General features: G+C 40.6%; 1 protein-coding gene across 5 annotated transcripts in view; it reads right to left on the reverse strand.

Annotated features, from left to right (window-relative positions):
- Positions 1–22,004, reverse strand: part of CHL1 (cell adhesion molecule L1 like) — a 780,691-nt gene that overhangs the window by 410,105 nt on the left and 348,582 nt on the right. For all 5 annotated transcript variants that reach the window (XM_069643529.1, XM_069643531.1, XM_069643532.1 and 2 more), the window contains exons 4-5: positions 19,707–19,815; positions 15,701–15,891 (exon numbers count right to left, since the gene is read on the reverse strand). In XM_069643529.1, coding sequence (XP_069499630.1) covers positions 15,701–15,891; positions 19,707–19,815 — 300 coding nt within the window. The remainder of the gene's footprint in view (positions 1–15,700; positions 15,892–19,706; positions 19,816–22,004) is intronic.

The raw sequence follows: 22,004 nt of genomic DNA on the forward strand, positions 1-22,004 counted from the left end.
TGGATCTTTGTTCTTCCTAAGTGTGGGTCATACTATGCTGCAATAAATAAAGAACCTACCTTTATTAAATGTTGAAAAAAGGGGAAAATAAATGAAAATACTCACCATGTCTGCTGAATGGTCTAGAGAACATGTAACGGGTTCCTCGCTTTTTGCCCCTTGTGTTTGTCATTTTGACATCTGACTGGAAGGTGGCAGGCCCAGGGGAAAGAGCAAAGAGCTGTGCTAAAACCCAAGTTTGATTTCCAGTCAATGAGTTATACGTGGGTGGCATATGCTTGAGTTGCTGGTATTAAACTTAAATCATTGGGCTGTTACACGAAATTGAGTTAATAAAAATCCGCTCTGTCTTGGGGATGATTTGTGCCATGTAACTGTGCCTTTAGTTTAAGTTAAATTGTCTTTAACCAGTAGAAGGTCCCTATTTTTGTTCTCTGGTAAGTAAAAACTCATCACATATACAGGAACTGGATACAGAAAGAACCCATTGTAAATTGTCCAATACAATTCTCATTTATTGTAGCACCGAGACATATGCAGAAGTACATTTATTAACCAAACTAATAGTTGTGCCACCATTTCGCATCATTTTTAGTTTAAGGTGCTTGAGAAAATATGTGGAAATGAATGGAGCTGAAAACATTAGCAGATTAAGGAAGTTGGCCAATACAGGGACAACAATGTCACATATCAAAAGAACAGGAAATATATTTGGCAAAAGAAGATATAGTAAAAATAAAATGGTTAATAAAAATACTAATAACAAGTCTGGTAAGCTAGTCTCTTTTCATTTGGATACTATTTATATTGACTGTGGGGACTATCCAAAGGGACTTTTTTTCTAAAATTCTCCGCCTATGACATTTCGAATTCATTCCCTGCCATGAGGGACGTTCACTCTGTGATTGCAGCGCACACAACAAACTACAAAAGGTCAGGCCCATTAATAGAGTGTTGACAGCGCTGAATCCATCAGCATATGAACAGGTGAGAGAACACGTCTTTTTGGCAAGATGGACCACCTCGTTAGAGAATCGCGTTAGTCTATTCTAAAGCGAGTCAACATCATGTGGAACTGATAGGAGGCGGGTGCAAAAATGCCAGGACAAACTGTGCACTCTAAAGTACAGAGGCATAAAAAGACGCGCCAAGTCCCGGGCAAGATCAATGACTGTGCGGCAAGACAAGGAGAGACAATATGCACAGCGAAGCATATCCAAATAGTGTGCTATATTGCAGCACAGCAAGCACAACACCATTGACGGGAAATACTGAGGACCTAGGGCATTGAACTTCAAAATAACACGTTTATAACTGAAACAGGGTAGAGGAAAGAAGAGGGGCAGACTGAAAAGCCGGTTTCATTTGAAAAGGAAGCATACCAAATGTGTGCGCTTGAACCACTTTGTTCTGACTATCATAACCATCCTGCCAACCCATCTTACTTTGCATGACTCGCCAGCCTACCATTATTTGCCACCTTAGGTGAATGAAATGTTCTGTTTGATGAGAGGCAATTAATTGGCCTTTTGCAGCAACAGAATCCAAGAAACCGAATCCGAGAAACCACAATTTTGGACATCAAGAGAACATGTATGAACTGTTTTGATAATAATGAAAATAACATTGCTGATTTGACTTGATCTCTTTATAGATAATATGAATCGTGCATTTCTGATTGATAGACTGTATACATTGGTGGGGGTAAAAGTGAACACACTTAAACGGATTGAGTCCTTCCTGTCTGACCAATTCTCCCAAATTCACATTCCTTGACCCCCAGTTGGGAATCACATTCAAAGTTCTTCACCTTGCCCTGGTTTTCAAAAGGTATATATGGCCACGTTCCACCATGTTTGAAAATCTGACTTACCCTTTCTAAATCTATGCTTGAGAGCGTACATTGACCAACCTTCAGATATCTGAATCGCAGACCAACTAATGCCAGAACAGGATAGGCTTCAGCACCTGTTAGACTGAAAAAACCAACATGGGTGGGTCAACTCCCAGAGACCTTCTATGCCAATGTTCCCATGGCCTTGGAGAACCCTCAACCAATTTAGTCAAGGCCATGAACTTGGGCGTCATATTTAACTACCAACTCTAGCTTACACAGAAAGTCAACTTAGTTTCATGATGCACCCTTTTTAAGGTTCACATGCTGAATTAAAACCGTCCTACCTTGATGTTTCCCACAAAGTCCTGCCTCTCTAATGCCTGGTTCTGAATACAACTAATTGTGGAAATATAATTTAAATGAATTTCCAAACAGCTACAATCGGCATTGAATTGATTAGCTAGCACCATGACAACATCAGCTCAGCCCGTGAATCCCAACCCTGCACAAACAGTTCTGCAAAAAGGATCCTCCTGTCACTAGATCAATGCAAGATAAAGGGAATAGTTTCCCCTTTCTTCAAATCTGAGGTTTAACTATACAAATAACCACAATACAGGGAATAAACGGTTTCAAACATTGGAAGAACATCCTATGCAAACTCATACTAGTAGAACACAGGGTTTTCAGTCGAACACTGAAATCATCCCTGTAGAGACACTGCCATTTACAGGGACCTAGCCATAGATCCAGCCAATCCTCTGTCCTGTGATCCCATCTGTTGAACCTGGTGTTCTCTCAGTTGTATTAGTCCCTATAAAATGAACATTTAATAGCACTGTGGTAGTGGTTATTCTATGTATTTCCATTACCTTCTACCTGCCCTTTACCACTTTGGTGACATGAATTAATTGTATGTGGATATTGCACAACTACATGGTTCAAAATACATATTCAATGAGCAGGAGCTTTTAACAGTTTATTGAAAAGCCACCCTAAACACAGGGAGTTCCTTCTCTCCCCACCTGAGTGGTTATGCAGCAAACTATTTAAGAGATTCTTTTTTTAGCCGTATTTCAAACACATAGCATGTCCATTGGATCCCTCTCATCTGAACTAACAATGAGCCAAGAACCAGGCCGATGTATGGGAAATATATTGGTATGTATTTAAATTAACAGTAATAGAAATTAGCACAAAAATATCAAAAACACCACTTTATCTGTGGCACAACACAATCAACTTCACTGCGCATAAATAAACCACAAAAGTGAGTTAAACAATTCTTACTTTCTGCAAATTTCACTTCACCAAATAATTACACAAATGATTACACTGATCTATAACAAAAGCACGTATTTAATGTTGTGCACTTTTGATTTTCCTGCAGGCTTAAAAGGGTAGCAATAGGATTTTGAGATTGGTAAAAATACATATTGCAATTAGAATTTTGCCCACACTTTTGGTTTAAAATAAACAGGGTGATGTATTACTTTGTTTTTCAGATGCCCCTTGCTTTGGTCTATGTTGGGAAGTGAGACAGAAACATTGGAATGCTTTGAGGAATTCTGCATTTCAGACCCCAATTACTGAAAGGCCTGTGTTGGGGAAGCTCGATGAAAAGGTAGGAATGATTTAAAAACAAAGACACCTCTATCCCTTAAAGAAGTTGAGGTCAGCTGGACAACAAGGATTACCCAATTAATGTATAGGCTATAATTTTCAGCGGAGCAATGGAGGTTTATTAATTTTTAATTTTAACAAAATTCATCCCGTAATGTAATGCCAAATGTGGAATTAATTAAATTAATATTTTTGGTTAAATAGGCTAAGGATCTATGCAGTTCTGCCCCCTGCCCACGAAAAAGGGAAAGGATTCCAGGCAAACAGACTTCCCACCTTTTTGTTTCCCAGGGCTCAGTTTTACTTACATAGCAAGCCTCTGATTAAAGTTCAGGAAAGCCAGATTCATCTCAGGACAGTAGGGAAAGATAGGTCATGGGTCTGGTCTCTCCACTATCAAAGATGGCCTCCTGCTCTCCACCATAGGACCCAGTCAGCTGGGAGGCCTTCCTAGAGATAGAAAGCTCCACCCAGATGCTCTCTCAGCAATCTCCTCTGGTGTCTCCATTACAGCTATCAGATGGTAGGTGTCAGCAGCCTTCATGATATTCTGTCTCTTCTCTCTGTCCTACTGTCTTTCTCCTTTTTCTGTCTCTCTGTCCTGCCACTAGGATTGACAGTTCCCAATCTCTCTCCTCCCAACCCAAACTCCAAGTCAGGATTGGTTTAGGGGTCTGGAGCAACATATGGCAATTGCCATTTGTAATCACTCCTTTGTTCTCCTTTCAACTTGTTTGGCAAAAACTAGTTATGTATCACAATTTATTAATTTGACTAGCAACTGTCATACTAAACATATTTTCATTCTGCTAATCATGGGGAATTAGATAAGCCGACCGCAAAGTCTGTATCATGTAGCAGGGCCATGTGACACCTTTGTGCCATTTCCATAAAAAGCATAACAGTTATGCATATGTAAGTTATGAAACATATTCCTAATTTCATTTTCCACCTACTCACCAACTCTCATATTTGGAACATGTTCAGATAAGCCAGAAACCTAGTTTAACTGGCGATTATAATTCCCAGCGTCACAGGTAGATACATTTTATATCCCCAAAATCGCCTGAAAATTACATACAAATGGTACATAGATGAAATCCATCTGCGTTATGATGGCTGACAAAAAGGCCTAAATGATAATAGTCCTTTAAAATATCAATCAATTGTAAATCATCATGTGGGACAAATGGTCCTGCTCCTGGTTCCGGCTTTTGTTTTCACTGGGTCAGCCTGTGCCCAGGGTTTTTTGTTTATTTTTAATCAATCACCTTTGTGTTGGAAGCTTACTCTTTGAAGTGGGTGGCCCCATGTTCACACATATGAGTCATCCTCCAGCCAAGGGTAACCTTTGCTTTCAGAGCCAGCATGTCTGGAGAACACTGAATTTCGATGCCTTTAGCAGACATTTGTATTGTAGTTGGTCATTACATGGAAGATGTGACATCCAGGCTGGAAGTGTGAGATTTCCTTGTGAAGTATTGCCCACAGCCAGCAAAAGGGACTGTGTTGGGCTGACATTTTCCATAAAGGCAAAGTGGCTCTTCAAATGTCACTGGAGTTTTGTAGATGAAACATAATATACATTGCTTTTGTTCAACCCGCACATCATGTTTTGTTTTCCTGACATTTTTCTGTGAGCAGTGATATTCTTTTCATTTTTATTTGCACACAAATGTGTGGGCCGTTTTTGTTTTCAATGTTTAAAAATCCTGCTTTCCATGTGGCAGGGATCTATGATTGCTCTTTTTTTTTTGTGAATTAAAAAGCTGTTTATATATAGGTAATGAGAGGTAGGCCCCTTTCCACATGGCTCATTAATTTTACTTGAAAAACAAAAACAAATGCCAGGCGTTTCTGTCTCAGGCCCATATTCTCATCTTGGCGCAGTGAAGGTGCTAAACAGCACGATTCACTGCGCCAAAGGTGGATGCCCAGGCTCCACTGCTATTCTCAAGTGGGCCTGGGCGTCCTCATAGAGCACGACAGTGATCTGTGAGGATTGTGCGTGTTTTAAGCTGTTGCAGGCGCAATCCAATCTCGGCAGCATTTTTGTGAAATTACGATGGAAGTGTTCATGTACACCCATGCAGTGTATATGAAAAGTTTTATTTACACCAAAGCCAGCAGCTTCAGCGTTGCAGTATGCAACGTTGAAGCTGCTAGCTTTGGTGTAAATGGAAGTGTTCAAATACACCCGTGTTTTGTATATGAACACTTTAATGTACGCCAAAGCAAGCAGCTTCAATGTAACATTGAGGCTGCTTGCTTTGGTGTACATGAAAGTGTCCATATACAACACACAGGTGTATATGAACACTTTCATTTACACCAAACAAGGCTTCTTGTAGCACTCCTCCAGTTTAACGGCACCAAAAGGCTACCGTATTTGTGCGCATGTTTAGCGCACATATTAAACTGGCGGAGTGCCACAAGAATAGGCTTCCAAAAAGCCAGTTTCCGAATGTGGCAGTTGCTAGGTTGGTTTCTAACCCATCCCAGCAACCGCCACATGTATTCTGACATTAGTGCATTCTTTCCGACTTCGGAGGAATGCGCCAACTTCAGAATAGTTCTTAAGTACCGAAAAGGTTGTTAAGCCTTTTAACGTCCTTTTCGGTACTTAACACCTACATGAGAAATTGTGCTATTTGTGTGAAAGGGACTTCTGTTTGGGACCTTTAAATGCACCCCACAAGCTACAAGCTGCTCTGGATGTCAGGTATCATCAATAGGCAGTAACTACCACTGGGGAACCAGGAACGAGTAACCAGCCCACGGCAAATCTAACTTCCACATTAGATGCACAATTTAACTTTTTACCAATTATGTATGATACATTAGGTTTACACATGTCCTAATTATCTGTAATAACATTTTCAAACACTTAAAGTATATGTTGCACCTGCATGCTTGTAAGGCACTAGTTGACCTCAGGAGTAAAATGTATTGTCTGGTCGAAGTTGGTTGAAAGCTAACCATGCCCTGCTGGGCTATGTGCAGGAGCTAAATAGCTCCCAGCTGTCAGCAGTTTATAACACTGCATTATAAGTGACCATAACATAGCATAAAACTAATAAACAAATGAAGAGAAAGCAAATAACATAATTAAGCAAATATAATGCACCCAAATTCCCATGGTTAAGAAATACTCCTAAAGTTGATGTTTTTCAGGTACAATGATGTGGGAACATTATTTGGATGTCCTATTTAAATATTTAAAACAGAAATGACAACAGTAAGTGTATACTGGTGGGCATTTAACACATTTTTTGCCGCACATCATTACAATGTATGCTGTAATAGTATAATAACAAGCCAATACCTGCTACTTAGTATGTATTGTGGGTATGTTACCATGAACATGTTACGCTACGGACCATTTATCAAAACTATTCTAGTTAGTTTGTGTACAGAGGAACAAATGGTATAATAACTGAGTATAATGCCTATATCGGGATATTAAACATCTACCCACTTTAAGTATGGAAAAATCAAGGCAATCCCATGGAAGGTGCCAGCAGACAACCTGCTACACGTACAGCTCAACAATATATAATCCCCAAATAATTGAGGGCAAATGCATGAAAACTGATAACCTTGGATGTCTGAGCTCAAATAACAAGGACACATATATGGGGGAAGAGCCACTGTCAGATAGCAGCATGCCTGGCACGATTCTGGATGAGGCACTGTCAGATAACGGCATGCCTGGCACCATTCTAACAGTGGTAAACTATCTTTGTTTTTGTTTCTTTCTATGCAATTCAGTAAGGTCTAGGCGAACATGAGGCACACTAGGATACAACTGGCATTGCAATGGGTAAACTTTGGGCACATTTCTGTTTTGGCATCATCATTTGCAGACCAATAGGCATTAGAAAGTCAGTATGACCTACTGTATGACATTATTACAGCACGGAGGCCGCAAAAACATACACTTGCTTCAGAAAATGCTGTAGTTTAAACCTAATGGTACAGTGTGCCACTTCTAGGCAGTTTGGGCATTGCAATCATTGCAGATATGTGTCTGGGCATAAATGCCAAGAAGATATTGATATTGTATTTGGGAAAACATTAGGCTTGTTGAGGCAATGGGACTTTAACGCTACATGTGAACATATCTGGCTGTATGAGAAAGGTGTGAAACACATGCTTTTTTCACAAAGTGTATCCGAATTTTACATTTTGGAATTTCTCTACAATACCATTGATGTGTTTTCTTTTTTTGTAGTGTGTCTAGCTGTTTGACTCATTGTGCCAAAGAGCTAGGATAGATTACACGGTGCATGCAAAACTGGGTAAATGCGGCACACTTGCTTAAAATGTAAAGACACAGCACTACAATTTAGATGGTTTTCAGTGGGTGTGATTATGTGTCTACTTCGTATCTCATGTGTACTACAATGCATAAAAAAGGGCCATCTGACGACTGGATTCCTTAAATACGAGTTCCTGCAACAATGTTTAAAGTGAAAGACCATGGTTTGCTATGTACAAGATAGGTACAGCTCTTCATTTTTTCATTGCACTTTATTGTGTGACCACCATCTGATGGAGAATTCTAAACCCATCGAAGACTGAATTCATCTCCATTGGTCCGCACACTAAAAAACAAATTGTCCAACAATGGCTCAATGATATGCGCTTAGACGAATTTGACACACAACTCTCAGATGCAGCAACATCCATAGCTTCACCATTGACAGCAGTCTGTCCTTCCAGAAACACAGTGAAGAAGGCCTACATTTCCTGGGTCTGAATCTCTACCCTTCAAAATATCAAGCCCCTCATCCTGCTGCAGGACTTCCAGACCATAGTGCAGGTCTTGTGGTCTCCCACATCAATGGGAGAAATGCTCTCCTGACAGGGCTCCCAGCTGCTCATTTGGCTCCAATAAAAGCATCCCATCACCCAGCAGCATATCATAACAGGAGCACATGAAGTTGATCAAATTACCCTCATCCTACACTAAGTACACTGGCTTGCACTCCAAGCCAGGATACTGTTCAAGACTGCATTTATCATTTACAAACTGGAACTCAATCCCTGTGTTGGCTTGGAGTGCCCCCACAATTATCAATTTTCACAAATCTCTAAAATTATGGCTCTTTCAAATCAAATGACCAAGGACTATCTCCAATAGACGTGCATACTGATGCACAGACCTCACAGTACTGTGCTACTGTAAAAGAGGGCAGCCCCAAATGCTCTCTCCAGTGTTCTGCTGCTCTGAAGCTAGGCCCACATGTTAAACAATAAAAAAAATGGAAAAATATATGACTTTGAAGGTTAATTCATCTTAGCATCTAAGCATGATATTTGCAGTTAGTCCAATAACATGGATCAGAGTTTAGATTTGGTTTGATTTTAAAACTGGGTAACACAGCATCAAACATATTGTATGAAATTTGCAAATATAACAGAGCATATGTAAATGCATGGATAGAGTTGTATTCAAAATGTACAGTGTGACATCAAAAGGATTGGATCCTCCAGTCTGTTATTTTACTCTGCATAGTATATTTGTGTGCAATATTTCATGTGTATTAATGGATAATGTTAGTATTAAATAGCAACTTGGACACAGTGTGCCTTACTGAGGATAAGCAAAATTGATACGAATTACAGAACAGCAAGTTGTACATACAGTTGTAGATATTAGATGATACCCTAGCCCACCTATAAACCAATGGCATTGGCACAGGAAGGCAGAGAGGAAAAAGATGGGATGCCAGGAAAGATACGTAGTTTTTAGGTATTGTTTTGCTCCTTACCCACCTATTTACGGCCATACCCATTCTAATTCCTATGGCCTTTCACACCCAATTCATGCCACTTGCCATCAAAACCAGATACCTCTTGAATCTCTTGGTGGTATCTCTAACGTAGAGTAAATTAAAGCCATGTGCATTTGTGGGGCTGTCAAAGATATTTTTAAGCAGTATTTTGAAAGGTAATGTCCTAATTGAAACGGTAAATAATCTCCTGGTATTTGAAAATGACTGAACCATGTGTGCATCCACTTGATGTGTAAGCAATGTCTACCTAAAAGTAGCTTAAACTTCAAGACACATCAGATATTCATTTAATGGGGCACGGTATTTGCTATTTGCTATTGTTTAATAATACTGTAATAAACCATGTTGATATTATCTTCCAGCACAGAAGAGTTGTATTTTCCCTCTGTCACTGCAATTTGCTGAGCGCATCTAATTGCATGACTTTCAGTTTTTCATTACTAACACCAAACGTTTAATATGCTATAGAGCATCTCCTACTCCTTCACTGAGAAATCAGTGTTTGGTTTTAAAATGGATATGTATATAGAGGACAGTCAGGTACAGAAGCAGCAATTTAAACCCATCAGTGTTAACTGCTGATTAAATGCTCATTATTTACTCTTCTTAATAGTCCTAGTAGCGTCAGTCCTAATTTGAGTGATTGATGTATGATCATGGATGTCCTGCGTAAGGTTTAATGCTTAATTTAGCTGTGATATACGTATAGATGGTACTGTTTCTTTTGCTCCTTCCTAGAGAGTCCTAAATTTGCAAAAGTATCTTATTTTGTCATAACACGCAACCACCTAACTTTATAGTGAGAAAATACTCGGCAGATGAAAACCAAAGGGTCCATCCTTGATCCAATTCCCACATTTCTAACCACAACCCGTTGCATTCTCAGACATGTCCTTTAGTTTCCTCATAATAGTATTACCAGCAAGTAAGGCACTGTGGGCCAAAAAGCCAGTAATGGATTAAGGTGTTACATGAGATTTTTCTATATTCCAGCCATGGACAATATGAATAGCTGGTGTTTATATGTTGGTAATACATTGCTACTCATACCTTTATTTGATACAAATTCAGCACTGTGACTGGCACCACGATGTTGTTTTGTTCTTTTTGGTTTTCAATCAGTATACATGTTTTTGTTTGAGCACTAGAGAACACTGTTTAGGACTGTTCTTTTCTTTTCTGGGTCACTAGCTGAACTCCCTCCTCCTTCAATCTCCAACTTGCAAGTTTGTGTTTCGTTTTACTAAAAGGGTTATACCTTTACAGTCATTTACTTGGGAGAATGGCTGTGAATTCTGTGTTTCAGGTTGTAACAATCCATATTTTCAGAAATCATTGAATGATGCAAACATCAACATAAGAACTTAAATGCACCCTTCCATATTAGTATGGCTCATTGATATATGTGTGTGCTTGTGGTATACAAACAGACATTTTCAAGGTTTTCTCAAACGGTGATCATTTTAATATTAGTCACTCTAATTTCTTGTAATATGAGTTCTAAATATGTAGGTATCTATATTTCTCCTAATTGTTTTGAGGAAAGTCTTGTCAAGTGCCCAGCAAAGCTGCACATTTGCATTCTGAATTGCAATTTGGTTGCCCTCATTATAAGTAGTATGTACCTAGAGTGGGTTAATGCATTGACTGCAGACATCTGTGATGCGCTTGATGGTTATAACTTAAATTAGTTCTCTTGCGAGAGGTGGATGTAGCATGAGTTTGATCAGTAAAAGTGACTGAAGAAATTGAAGCCTACAAGTGGTTCATCCTCCTGTGCCATCTTCCCAAGTAGAATTTGTCATGCAAGGAACTACAGTGCACTCTACTGAGAGTTTCTTCCCTAACGCTGGCCATCCGGCCACCCTATGGCCTGAATGTAAGGAATACTGAGAAAATATATTAAGACAGTAGATCATGAGACTCTCGTGGCAGATAAGAGGAGATTGCTTCTCCTGCATGCCCGGGTGCCTATAAGGGCAGTGTAACTTCAGGGAGTTGCCTGAGTTCACTGATCTTGAAGCTGGAGATTTGGATGCACATGAGCGAGCCATTAGGCAGCTGGACAAGTATTATGTCCCTAAAACAAATGTTGCAATTAATAGATACAACTTGTATACAAGAGCGCAAAAGACAAATGAGTCGGTAGAAGAATATTTGTCATCACTCAAAAAGTTAGCACTCACATGCTGGTTTAGAACTGGCATAACAACTGAAAAACTGATTTGAAACTAGACTATAATACATACTAAAGATTCTGTCATCCAGGAACGGATGAGTGGTGACCCATCATTACAGTAAGCTATGGCCATAGTGAAAATGACTGAGCATTGACAGCTGTGCTACAAGGAAATAAGAGGTAAGAAGAAAGAGGTACAGTAAATGCAACCGAGGGCAATAGAGAAGGTGAAGTGGGAGAGCAGAAAAATGTTAGTATGGTAAAGAAGAAGCAGGAATTGAGCAAGGTGAGAGGGAGGAAGACATTGGAGAAGAAAGGGACCAAAGACAAAAGGACATGAAGGCAAGGAAATGAAAATAACAATGAGGGATGGTCCTTACAAAAGTGAGATAAGAAACAAAGATAGGTGCTTCAGATGTGGCAGGTTCACTCACTACGCAACTTCCAGGAATTGTCCGGCAATAGGACAAGTGTGTTCTGCATGCAAGGTGAAGGGACATTTTTGCAGAAATAAAAGGAGAGTATCCATGGTACAAGAGGATTCTGGTTCAGAATAAGAAAGAGTGCTGGTGGTTCGTGAAGATAGCAAACAGTAGTTGAAGTGTCCTAGCTGTAAAATAGTTACTGAAAATTGTAATTTGAAGATGATGGTGGATAACTGCTCCCCTTACACTATTATAACAAGTAAGAAGTGGGAGGACCCAAAGAGCAAGGCTCTTAAAGCAAAGTTACACCAACCAGACATAAAGAATCAAGAATTCACAATGTTGAGTGAATAAAGAGTAAATAGTATTGTCCAGTTTAAGAACCGTAAGGCAGAATTGAAGATTTATATTGTCAAGAAAGGATCAATCTACTAGGCTGGACAGGCCCGGTGGATTTGAAAATAAGGCTAGATCTGTGTGAAGCTGAACCAGTTCTATAAGTGGAGGGCACTAAAGATAACCTGGGATGAAGAGACGCTCATGAAGGTGAGGTAGGTGTAGACATATTTCACTCCAAGTTGGGTTTTAACATGGGATCTCCCCACAGAATAATTATTAAACCTGATTCAATTAAATCTGTCCACAGGGAAGCTAGATTAATTCCATACTCAATAGTGGAGAATGTTGCACAGGAGTTGGACAGGTTAGTAAGAGAGAAGGTGGAGACTTCCCAGTGAGTGAGCCCCATGGTGGTGGCATTAAAGAAAAATGGCAAGTTAAGGATGTGTGTGGATATAAGGTATTTAAACCGAAAAATTCAGATGGGAAAATTTCTGCTGCAGATCATTTCTGAAATGTTGAGCTGTATGGAAGGAGCAAATGTCTTCACGACATTGGGTCTATCAAATGCCTCACCAAACATGACAGACGATTGCAGGGACTTGATGGCTTTTATCACACTGTTTTGGATGTAACAGTATCAGAAGATCAATTTCAGGCTGGCTTCAGCAGCAGCATTCCCGAGAGCCATGACACAAGTTCTTAAAGGATTGAAGGGAACACTGGTCTTTAAGGACAATATTATAGTTTATGGAAATGGTGAAGGGGCACATGAAGATATATTGACGATAGTATTGTGTAGATTAAAGGAAAAGGCGTTGAAGTTTGAAAACATCAACTGCAGGTTCAAAGGGCATGAAGTGGAGTGCTTGGGGCATTTGGTTAGCGGTAAGGGTGTACCGACCCAAGTTAGATGCAATGGGGGCCATAAGAGAGGAGCCAGATCGTGCTAATAAGGATGAAGTGAGATAATTTTGGGGTTTGCCTGAGTACTACAGCATATTTATGAGGGATGTTTGCTAGTTTAACCAATCAGGAACCTACTGATGAGGGAGAGTAAACCTTTGTGGAGTGAAGAATGCGTGAAGGTAGTGAAGCTCATAAAGGATAGTATTTGTGGGGCTATGTTGTTAGGTGGATTCACGGCTAGAAGAAAAACAAAGCCCATGGTGGATGCAAGTGGGGTTGGACTTGGTGCTGTGTTGTCACAGGAGGTTGATGGCCAAATAAAATGGATTTGCCACGCTTCTTGAACAGCGACAGATGTTGGGGGTAGGTACTCAGTGATGGATTTTTTTTTTTATGTTTGCTTAGGGAGTTAACTACTTCTGGAAATATGTTTGGGGGAACAAATTTACCATCTGCCATTGATAGAGCTTTTGACAGTGAGACAGTGAGAAGTATGTATAAGGCGACCCTGTGGCTGGTGAGTCTGAGCATGAGGTTGCAGGACTATGACTTTGGTTTTAAATACGTACCTGGAGCAAACAATAGTGTGGCATATTTTTTCTCGAGCCAACCCTTGAAGAGTCAAGTGAGGGGTGAAGAGATGGATGAGGATGTGGTGGCTGTCGTGCTGGATGTTATATCAAAGCAGAGGTGGATGGTGGAGCTTAGTGCTGATGGAGTATTGAAGACTGTCAGAAAGTACACAGTTGGGCTTTGGCCTAGTAAGTACAAAATGGATTAGGAAATAGTACTGTTCGGGGAGATCAGGGAAGAGTGTTCGATGGAAGGAGATTTGTTAGTTATGGGTGATACGTTGGTAACACCTGTGAAATTGAGGGAGGAGTTGTTTGAAAAAGTGTACCAGGGTCATCCTGGATCCACAGGCACTAACCAAAATCTCAGAACAACGTATTGATGGCCAGCAAAGGACATAAGGGTGAAGAGATGTGTGAGGAATTGTTTGCCTTACCAAAATTCAGACAAGAGTTGCTGGATGCAAAATACAGAATTGGTTGTCAAGTAAAGACCTGCTGTAGCATGGGAGCAAATAGGGATAAATATTGTTGGTCTGTACAACAACCTAAGTGTGGAGAGAATATTTCTCACTGTGATGGTAGATTACAGCTCCAAATGGGTCAACCCGAAGTTCATGCAGAGAGTGAATACTGCTGATATCATTACGTTTTTGGAATGAGATTTTAGGAGAGAAGGTTATCGCAAAAAGATAATCAGTTACAACAGGATGCAGTTCAGAAGTGATGAAATGAAAGGACATGCCCGTTGCAAGGGCATAGAATGGAAATGTTCAGCTAATTAATATCCCCAGACCAATGGGATGGTGGAAAAGTGTAACAGAGTTCTTGTTGAGACAGGACAGCAAGCTATCAGGAATCATTTACCAGCTCATGCAGAGATTGATGACAAACTGCAGAGTATGAGAATGTCAGTCCAGCGAAGTATGGGAAAGACCCCATTTATGATCATGAGCGGGTTGGAGCCCAACACAGGTTTGAATACGGAATGGATGAACAAGTGGAGGAATTGATTGAGAAGGAGGAAGGCGCAGTTTATACCAGGGGGTTTGGTGAGGATCAAAAAGGGAGTGTCACCCGGGAAAGGAGGCTCCAAGATTTCAGAGACTGTGAGAATAAAAGAGGTGTTTACTAATGCAATGAAAATTGAGGATGGATTTATTTGGAGCATGGACAGATTGAGTAAATGGAATTGCAATTGTTCAAGTGTTGGTAGGGCTGTGCGAGCGAAGGAGAGCAGTTGTGTCCATTGGATGGATGACATTGCAGGAGTGAGAGGTCCAGGGGGATAGGCTCCTCTTCATGTTAGTAATGCGGATGAGAGTGGTTGAAGTAGAGTTCAGTGAAGGTTTGATGACTCAAAGGGAAGAACAGAGAAATCCGTAATTTGGTCTAAAGATTATGTGAGGGGTTGCATCGTTTTTCTGTTTTTAGAAATCAGTTTAAATTATTGTTTGGACTTGTTTTAGTTTGTTGTTTTGGGTTTGGTGGGAGGAGGGTGTGTAGTTGTGGCCTCTCTCTGTGCTCTGCTCTTGTTAAGAATGTGTGCGTGGAATATGGAAGTGGGAATGCTGAGAGCGCCTATCACATGCAGCCTACAGAGTAGATAAAACTGTTTGTTTTGCCAAAAGCATGTTCCCATCTTGGTATACAATCACTTTTCCTACGGTAACCACGCTTCTTCATGTTCATCCGACCACAGACCAGAGCGAGCAAATCAAACGGCTGTTTTTGTGAAACATGTTCCATTTGGGGCCTTAGTAACACCTATGTTCTTGCTTTTCTTTCACCTTAATAATGAACCAAATTTTGACCAATTGTTGCAATGCACATGGTAGTGTCCGTGCTAAATTAACCACATGTATTACGTCCAACATTCTTTGAATAAACACACGCTATCTTGCATTTTTATACTGAATTGACAATTCTCTTGTGAAACACACTAAATCTCCATGCAATATTTACTTTGGACAAACATACAATCTGCATGGAATAGTAATTGGTGAAGTACATACGTGGTACAATGAAGTGAATTTCCTCTGAAATTGCTGTGCCCTGTTCATTAGAAGCAGAACAGCGGTATTTGCCGTGGAAACTAGAAATGCTTCCATTGTTACGAACTGTGAAAGTTCCAGAATGTGGCTCCATCAGCACCCTGGGATCATGTGAGGGATTGTATGGCTTTCCATCTTTAGTCCACCGAAAGCTGGAAAAGAATGTGATATCATGAATACTGAGATATACAATTGCTTGAGTATTATTTGCATAACTTGGACCAACACTGTAGCTGCTGGTGTACTTGAATAGTATAGCACATGTGGGTATTTTGATGGCCTTTCTTAAGGTTTTCATTGAATAATTAGTGTAAACTGTGGTGGAGCCTGAGGGGGGTTCAAAATGCGGCCTGGAAATTTGGCAGTTTAATTGACATTGCTACAACTTTAATGCTAGATAAAGAGTAAAACGTGGTTTTATCAGTTTGTGGTACTTGTTCTTCTTACAATTCATCCTTTTGAAATTAATATGGGATAGTTTGATGTTTTTAATAAGCACTGTTAAAAATAACACACTTCACTACCGTGAGGACATTGCATCTGTTAGGGTAAACCATACCACTTATCATGCAATCGTCCACGAGGCTGTGGTCTCTACTGGATGTTAATAGCCTATACCTGAATTTAACACACTAGAGGATAGCCAGGTCCTTTAATGTGGACTGTGTAACCATAACCATCTGTCAAAATTGCCCTATGTACTAATTTTCAGTATGCATGAGCATCAATGATCAAGATCATTTTGCCTTATATACCTATGCAAAATGTCCCCACTAAAAACTAGACTAGTGTGCGACAACCTAGGACACAAAAAAAAAAAAAATTCCCACTAGCTTAGATTCCTGAAATCTGACAAAAGAAAATATGAGTGATGATGGAAAAAATGCCCATACCCTGAAAATAAATCTGCATTGAAAACATTAGTGGGATCATATAAAACTGCGATCACCGAAGCCAATAGGAACTTCTTTAATGAACAAATAGATGAAGCAGACAACAAAACTAAGAAGTTATTCGACTTCTTAAAACTCTTGGAGAAACCAGAAGCAAAATCATTGGCATTTGTACCCTCGAACTTGGACTGTACCAAGGCACAGCAGGCTTTTGAGGCAAAATGTTCTAAGGCCATGCCATGGATAACATAAAAGAAGACCAGGCAACTCAAAATGCAATCAATCTGACTCTCCAAGCTCCTTCGGCAGACCTAGATACCCACGCATTTAATTTCCATCCAGTGTCCATCTCTGATGTACTGTGTATCCTGGGCATGATGCATCTTTTAGCCTGCCCGGGAAATACACTACCACCTAAAATGATTCCTGATAATAAAGACACCTTCGCCCCTTTCTTGGCCAGACTTATTAATGCCTCTATTTGTACTTATGTGGTCCCAGAAAATATTTAGTGTGTCACTGTGACCCCCCCTTTAAATAAAAAAACCTGGGGTCGAGTCCAATGATACAAGCAACCTGAGGCCAATAACTAATAGTCATTTCTTATTGAAAATCAAGGACAAGGTGGCCCCATTACAACTTCAGACATCAATTGAGACCATTGGCACCTTACATCTTAGACAGTTAGGTTTCCAACCCCATAATAGCACTGAGACTGTCCTTGTTGATCTGCAGATGCACATGTTGGGAATCATGGACAGACGAAAGGCCGGCCTACTAGTCCTATTGAACTGGTTGGCGGCTTTTGACCTCCTGGACCATGAGCGTCTATTCCACACCCTGAGAGATATTGGCTACTGTTCCAACAAGACTTCCAAATGGGTCAACTCTTTTCTGACAGAAGGCTCTCTAAAGTCGACTGGGGAGATGCTTCTGCAGCCTCCATCCCTGCAATCTGTGGTGTACTTCAGGGGGCTTGTATGTCCCCAGTACTTTTCAACGTATACGCTAGACATCTCTGTAGCCTCTTAGAAGAGCCAGGGGTCTTTATTACCAAATACGCAGATGATGCCAAGCTGGTCCTGGAGATCTTTGGAGAGTATAACTCCGATGGAGCAATTCTAGAACATATGTATGAACTGATCTTGGATGAGGTAAAATCGGTTGCACCTCAATTAAGGAAAAACAGAGCTCTTAATTTTTGGATCACCTGAGGCAAGAGCTAAATTAAATTCCAACTACCACTCCTTCCCCATTCTTGACTGCAACATCCCTGTTCTAGATTAGGTACAAACTCTCGGCATAGATCTTGAAGCCTCCCTGAGTGCAGAAACAGAAACCAATCAGGTCGTAAAAAACTGTACTTATTACCGAAGACTTCTAAAAAATGTTCTTCCTTTTCTCACCGGACATAACTGTGTGACCATAGCACAATCTGTTGTATTATCCAGAAATTACTCTCCTTGTTTGTGCTGACAAAAAGAGTGTGTAGAGACTACAGACTGTTCAAAATGACGCTGTCCTTATCATTAAAAAGGTCCCAAGAAGAAACCACATCTCACTTCACAGACAAGCATTACACTGGCTTCCTGTAAAGACCTGAGTACAGTTTAAAGCAGCCACCATTGTGCATAAATGCCTCCATGGGAATACTCGAGTTGTATGAAATCCCTAGTGACTCACAACGAGACAACTAGATCACTGTGCTCATCCAAATTGATGCATGTAACCTGCCCAACCTTCAAACGGTCCAAAGGCTTGGGCAAATCCTTTGCCATACGTTCAGCAAATTCCACGTCACCTATGGCTTGAAACCAATATTAGAGCTTTCATGAGATTCCTTAAGACCCTCTTCTTTGATCAACGCTCCAGCCTCTTTCTCTTGCTGCTTCGTCATTTTGTCCTTGGATATTGTGTTCTATCCTGTGTTTATGTGCGCCCAGATGCCTGCGGGGCCCGCACATTATAAATAAAATAACAAATAAAGATAACAATACCCAGCTATGGTAAATCTATCAGCTTGGATTTCTCCTCATACAGATCAATGTATTACATTTATGAGTGCCATTACTCACTGGATAAGCGTGGGTGCCTGAAATGGTCATTACCTAGTGCAGGGGTGTTAATATCTATCAGTCTTCTCGTGGTTGCTATCCAACTGTCCCAGATTATTAGGCTCATGTCCTACATCAAGCCTTGTGGTAAGGAATCTGAGAAGCTTAATGGATCAAGAAATTCCTGTTGAACCTCAAATTCAATTTGTAACTAGATATTTCTAGGATAAGCTTACCCGAAACAGAGCAAATGATATCATTACATTTGTTTTGTCTAGGATTGACGATTGATGTTGTGTATTTGGACCTCTGAAATTTGCTGCACTTAAGCAGCTTCAGAATATAGTGGCAATTTCAGTTGCGCAATAGACTCTGAGTAAAATTCTGTACCTGTCCCGACTCCCACCAAACATTTTATAGTACAGGCCCTCAGTAGCTTATAGAAAAAATAAGTCATCATATTTTAACTATGGCATAGTGGTCCTCTACAGAACGTCTTTTACAAGTACCTAATTTATGCAAGTCATGGATGGCCTACGAGTTCTTCCTTTCTTGGAATCGTTCCCATAGGATTCCCTGCCAGAATAAGTAGGTCACCAGGAAAACAAATAAAAAATTCAGAAATAATTGAAAGTGTGCCCATTCCCTGAAGCCTACACATGCATAGATCTTGTTCCATACATCAACCTATTGATAATCCATCCAGGCCACAAGAAGCACACGGAGACCCACTGGGTGATAGTGCCCTGCTAGTGCACTTTATATTAAATAAGTAACATAGCACAACATAACATTAACAGACTAAGTGATTCATGTACTCTGCAGCTTCAGGATGTCAGTGCCTCTCAGGGATATTAACCAGTCAATGAACGGTATGAAATGTGACTTAACATGACATAACTCTACCAGTCCTATGTGGAGCACATGCCTTAGGAATAATGGTGCTTGAAATAGATGGTATCAGTGAGCAGCAACAGTGGTGACCAGGACAATGCTGTGCCTTAGTTGAAGCAAACTTACGTGGGTGGTGGATTTCCTTTTGCTTCACATTTTATTGTGAAATCTTCATCCAAAGGAAAAGCCAACAAGGTTCCCGACGAGCAGTCTGTGATTGTAGGAAGCTGTTCAACTGTGAAAAAGAAATTCGTGTATTTATTGTGAAAACAGCCACCATTTGTCATTTCCTGTTAGGATCACATGGTTTGTACAGGAAGCCAAACGTTTACCTTTGATGTAAAAACAGACGTATAGCAGCATATCATGGTTTTTCTTTACCGTCCACGTCTCTGTACTAACTAGAATTGTGTCCATGCCATGCCCAGAAATAACGGGAAGGATTTCTATGAATATGGTGCATTTTGGGGGTGCAGGGCAGCCTGTTTTTCTATCTCTGGTCATTGCCTGGAAGTGGTGCATGACTAAAGTAGTCCATGTTTTGTTTACTGAACACAATAAATCTAACCATTGCCATGCCCATGTAAAGAATGCAGGCGATGCTGATCAATGGGGCATACTGGAGAGGATAGGAAAGTGAAGTTATGGATATTAGTGACTGTCTGCCCATTCTCATAGTGTGTAACAACAAGCTCCGAAGCGAATTGACAGCAGGAAACGGAGAGCAAAACAGGTTGCAAACAGATAAGGCAGAAGACTGAGGGCATGTTGTGGAGAAGCAAAGCATGTTATGTAAGAGAAAAACTCCCAAATGTCAACAATCTCTGTGTGTATGCATTCTGATTGTTCTTGCTTTATAAATTGTAGATAATGTACACCATATTGAAGGACTTCAACCACATCCCCCACATGTATAATTAACATACTTGCTATTTGTAGCTCACAATAAGGGGCTGATTCACGGGGATTGGTCCGCCATTCAGCCCACAAATCCCTGTTTAACAAATGGGGATTTGCGGGCAGAATGGCGCAAAAATCTCTGTTTTTCGGCGCAAATAATTCCATGAATCAGCCCCTTTATGTTACAAACTGACATTTTCAATCAAACTGCAGTGCAACAATTCCTGCAGTTTTCATCAACCATAGATGTAGGTCTGCCCCTAAGCGCATATGTGGTTCTTTGGCGAGGTATCAAACTGCAGACCACATAGAAACGACTGTGATACGGCCATACTACCCTCCTGTGTGTCTTACTTGCTGCTTTGTTGGCCAGTCAGTGACCTGTCAGTCTGCACGCTGCGTTAGAGATTGTACAGAAAAATAAAGGCAAAATGTGCCGCAGATAAATATAAACTACTTGTATATTTAGTGGACTGAAATGGGCTGTTAAAGAAGATAGACACACAATGTGAAGCATAACATCACTAATCCTGGAGTTGAGCCATAATTGCCATCCATAAGGACACAATTCTAGCATTAAGCACATGTGCTCAACTATAAAAATGGGTTGAGTTGAAACAAGCATCACGAGAAGGGACGTGTAAGAACCAAACGAAAACATAATAGAGTTTGGTCGGCTGATGAACCGTAATAATTGTCAATTTTCTTTACTTCAGCACTTCTCAGGAAATTAGGGATGTGTGGCGGATAATGGCTGCCTTAGAGAAATTACTGGGGCAATCCCAAATTCACTGGAAACTCGGAGAATAAGATAATGAGGTAGCACATCAGGCTGCTGTAATTGTCTGACAAACTCATTAGCGAGGAGGGCGCTGAGGAGGAAAAGGCATTAAGCATTCGCTGTTCATATTTTATAAGAGGCAGTTGGGAATGACGTCTTTGTAATATCTGATGAGGGCTTGTTTCCAATAGTTATTTGGCAAACCAAAACCTTAATCCTGATATCAGTGCTCCCATGAATATTTGGTTTTGGCACATCAAGTTGCCACTTCTGAGCTGGGGCCTTTCTAGAGTCAGTGGGGGGTATATGCTGTCCAATCTCTTGCCAGGAAACTGGGCCAGGTTTGCAGCATGTATGGACAATCTGCTGCGTCATACATCTTGTGAGATATGCAGCGGCCAAGGTCTCGTCTGGCCCTAGAGCCAGTTCTGAAACTGCCCGTAAGCGTATAGGAGACTAAGAACTGGGTGCATCACTCTGCGCACATGTGCCTGTTCTCTCTTCTAGTCAAGGTACTGAATAAGGATCCCTTTTGTATGGTGGGAGTAGGACACTTAGACTATATGTGAACACCTTAATGTTCACAATGAGTGTTAGACTAAAGCACGTCAAGCAAGTTGCTCAGAAGTCAGATACAGAGGCCTTGGACGTTTAAGTAGAAATAAGGTAAGTGAAAAAAGAACATGAATTGCTTATACAAACTCCTCCTACACCTAATGCTAATGAACATGCGGGGGGCCTTC

This window comes from Ambystoma mexicanum, chromosome 2p (genome assembly GCF_040938575.1).
Source record: "Ambystoma mexicanum isolate Mex_15411 chromosome 2p, UKY_AmexF1_1, whole genome shotgun sequence".
Classification (NCBI taxonomy): domain Eukaryota; kingdom Metazoa; phylum Chordata; class Amphibia; order Caudata; family Ambystomatidae; genus Ambystoma; species Ambystoma mexicanum.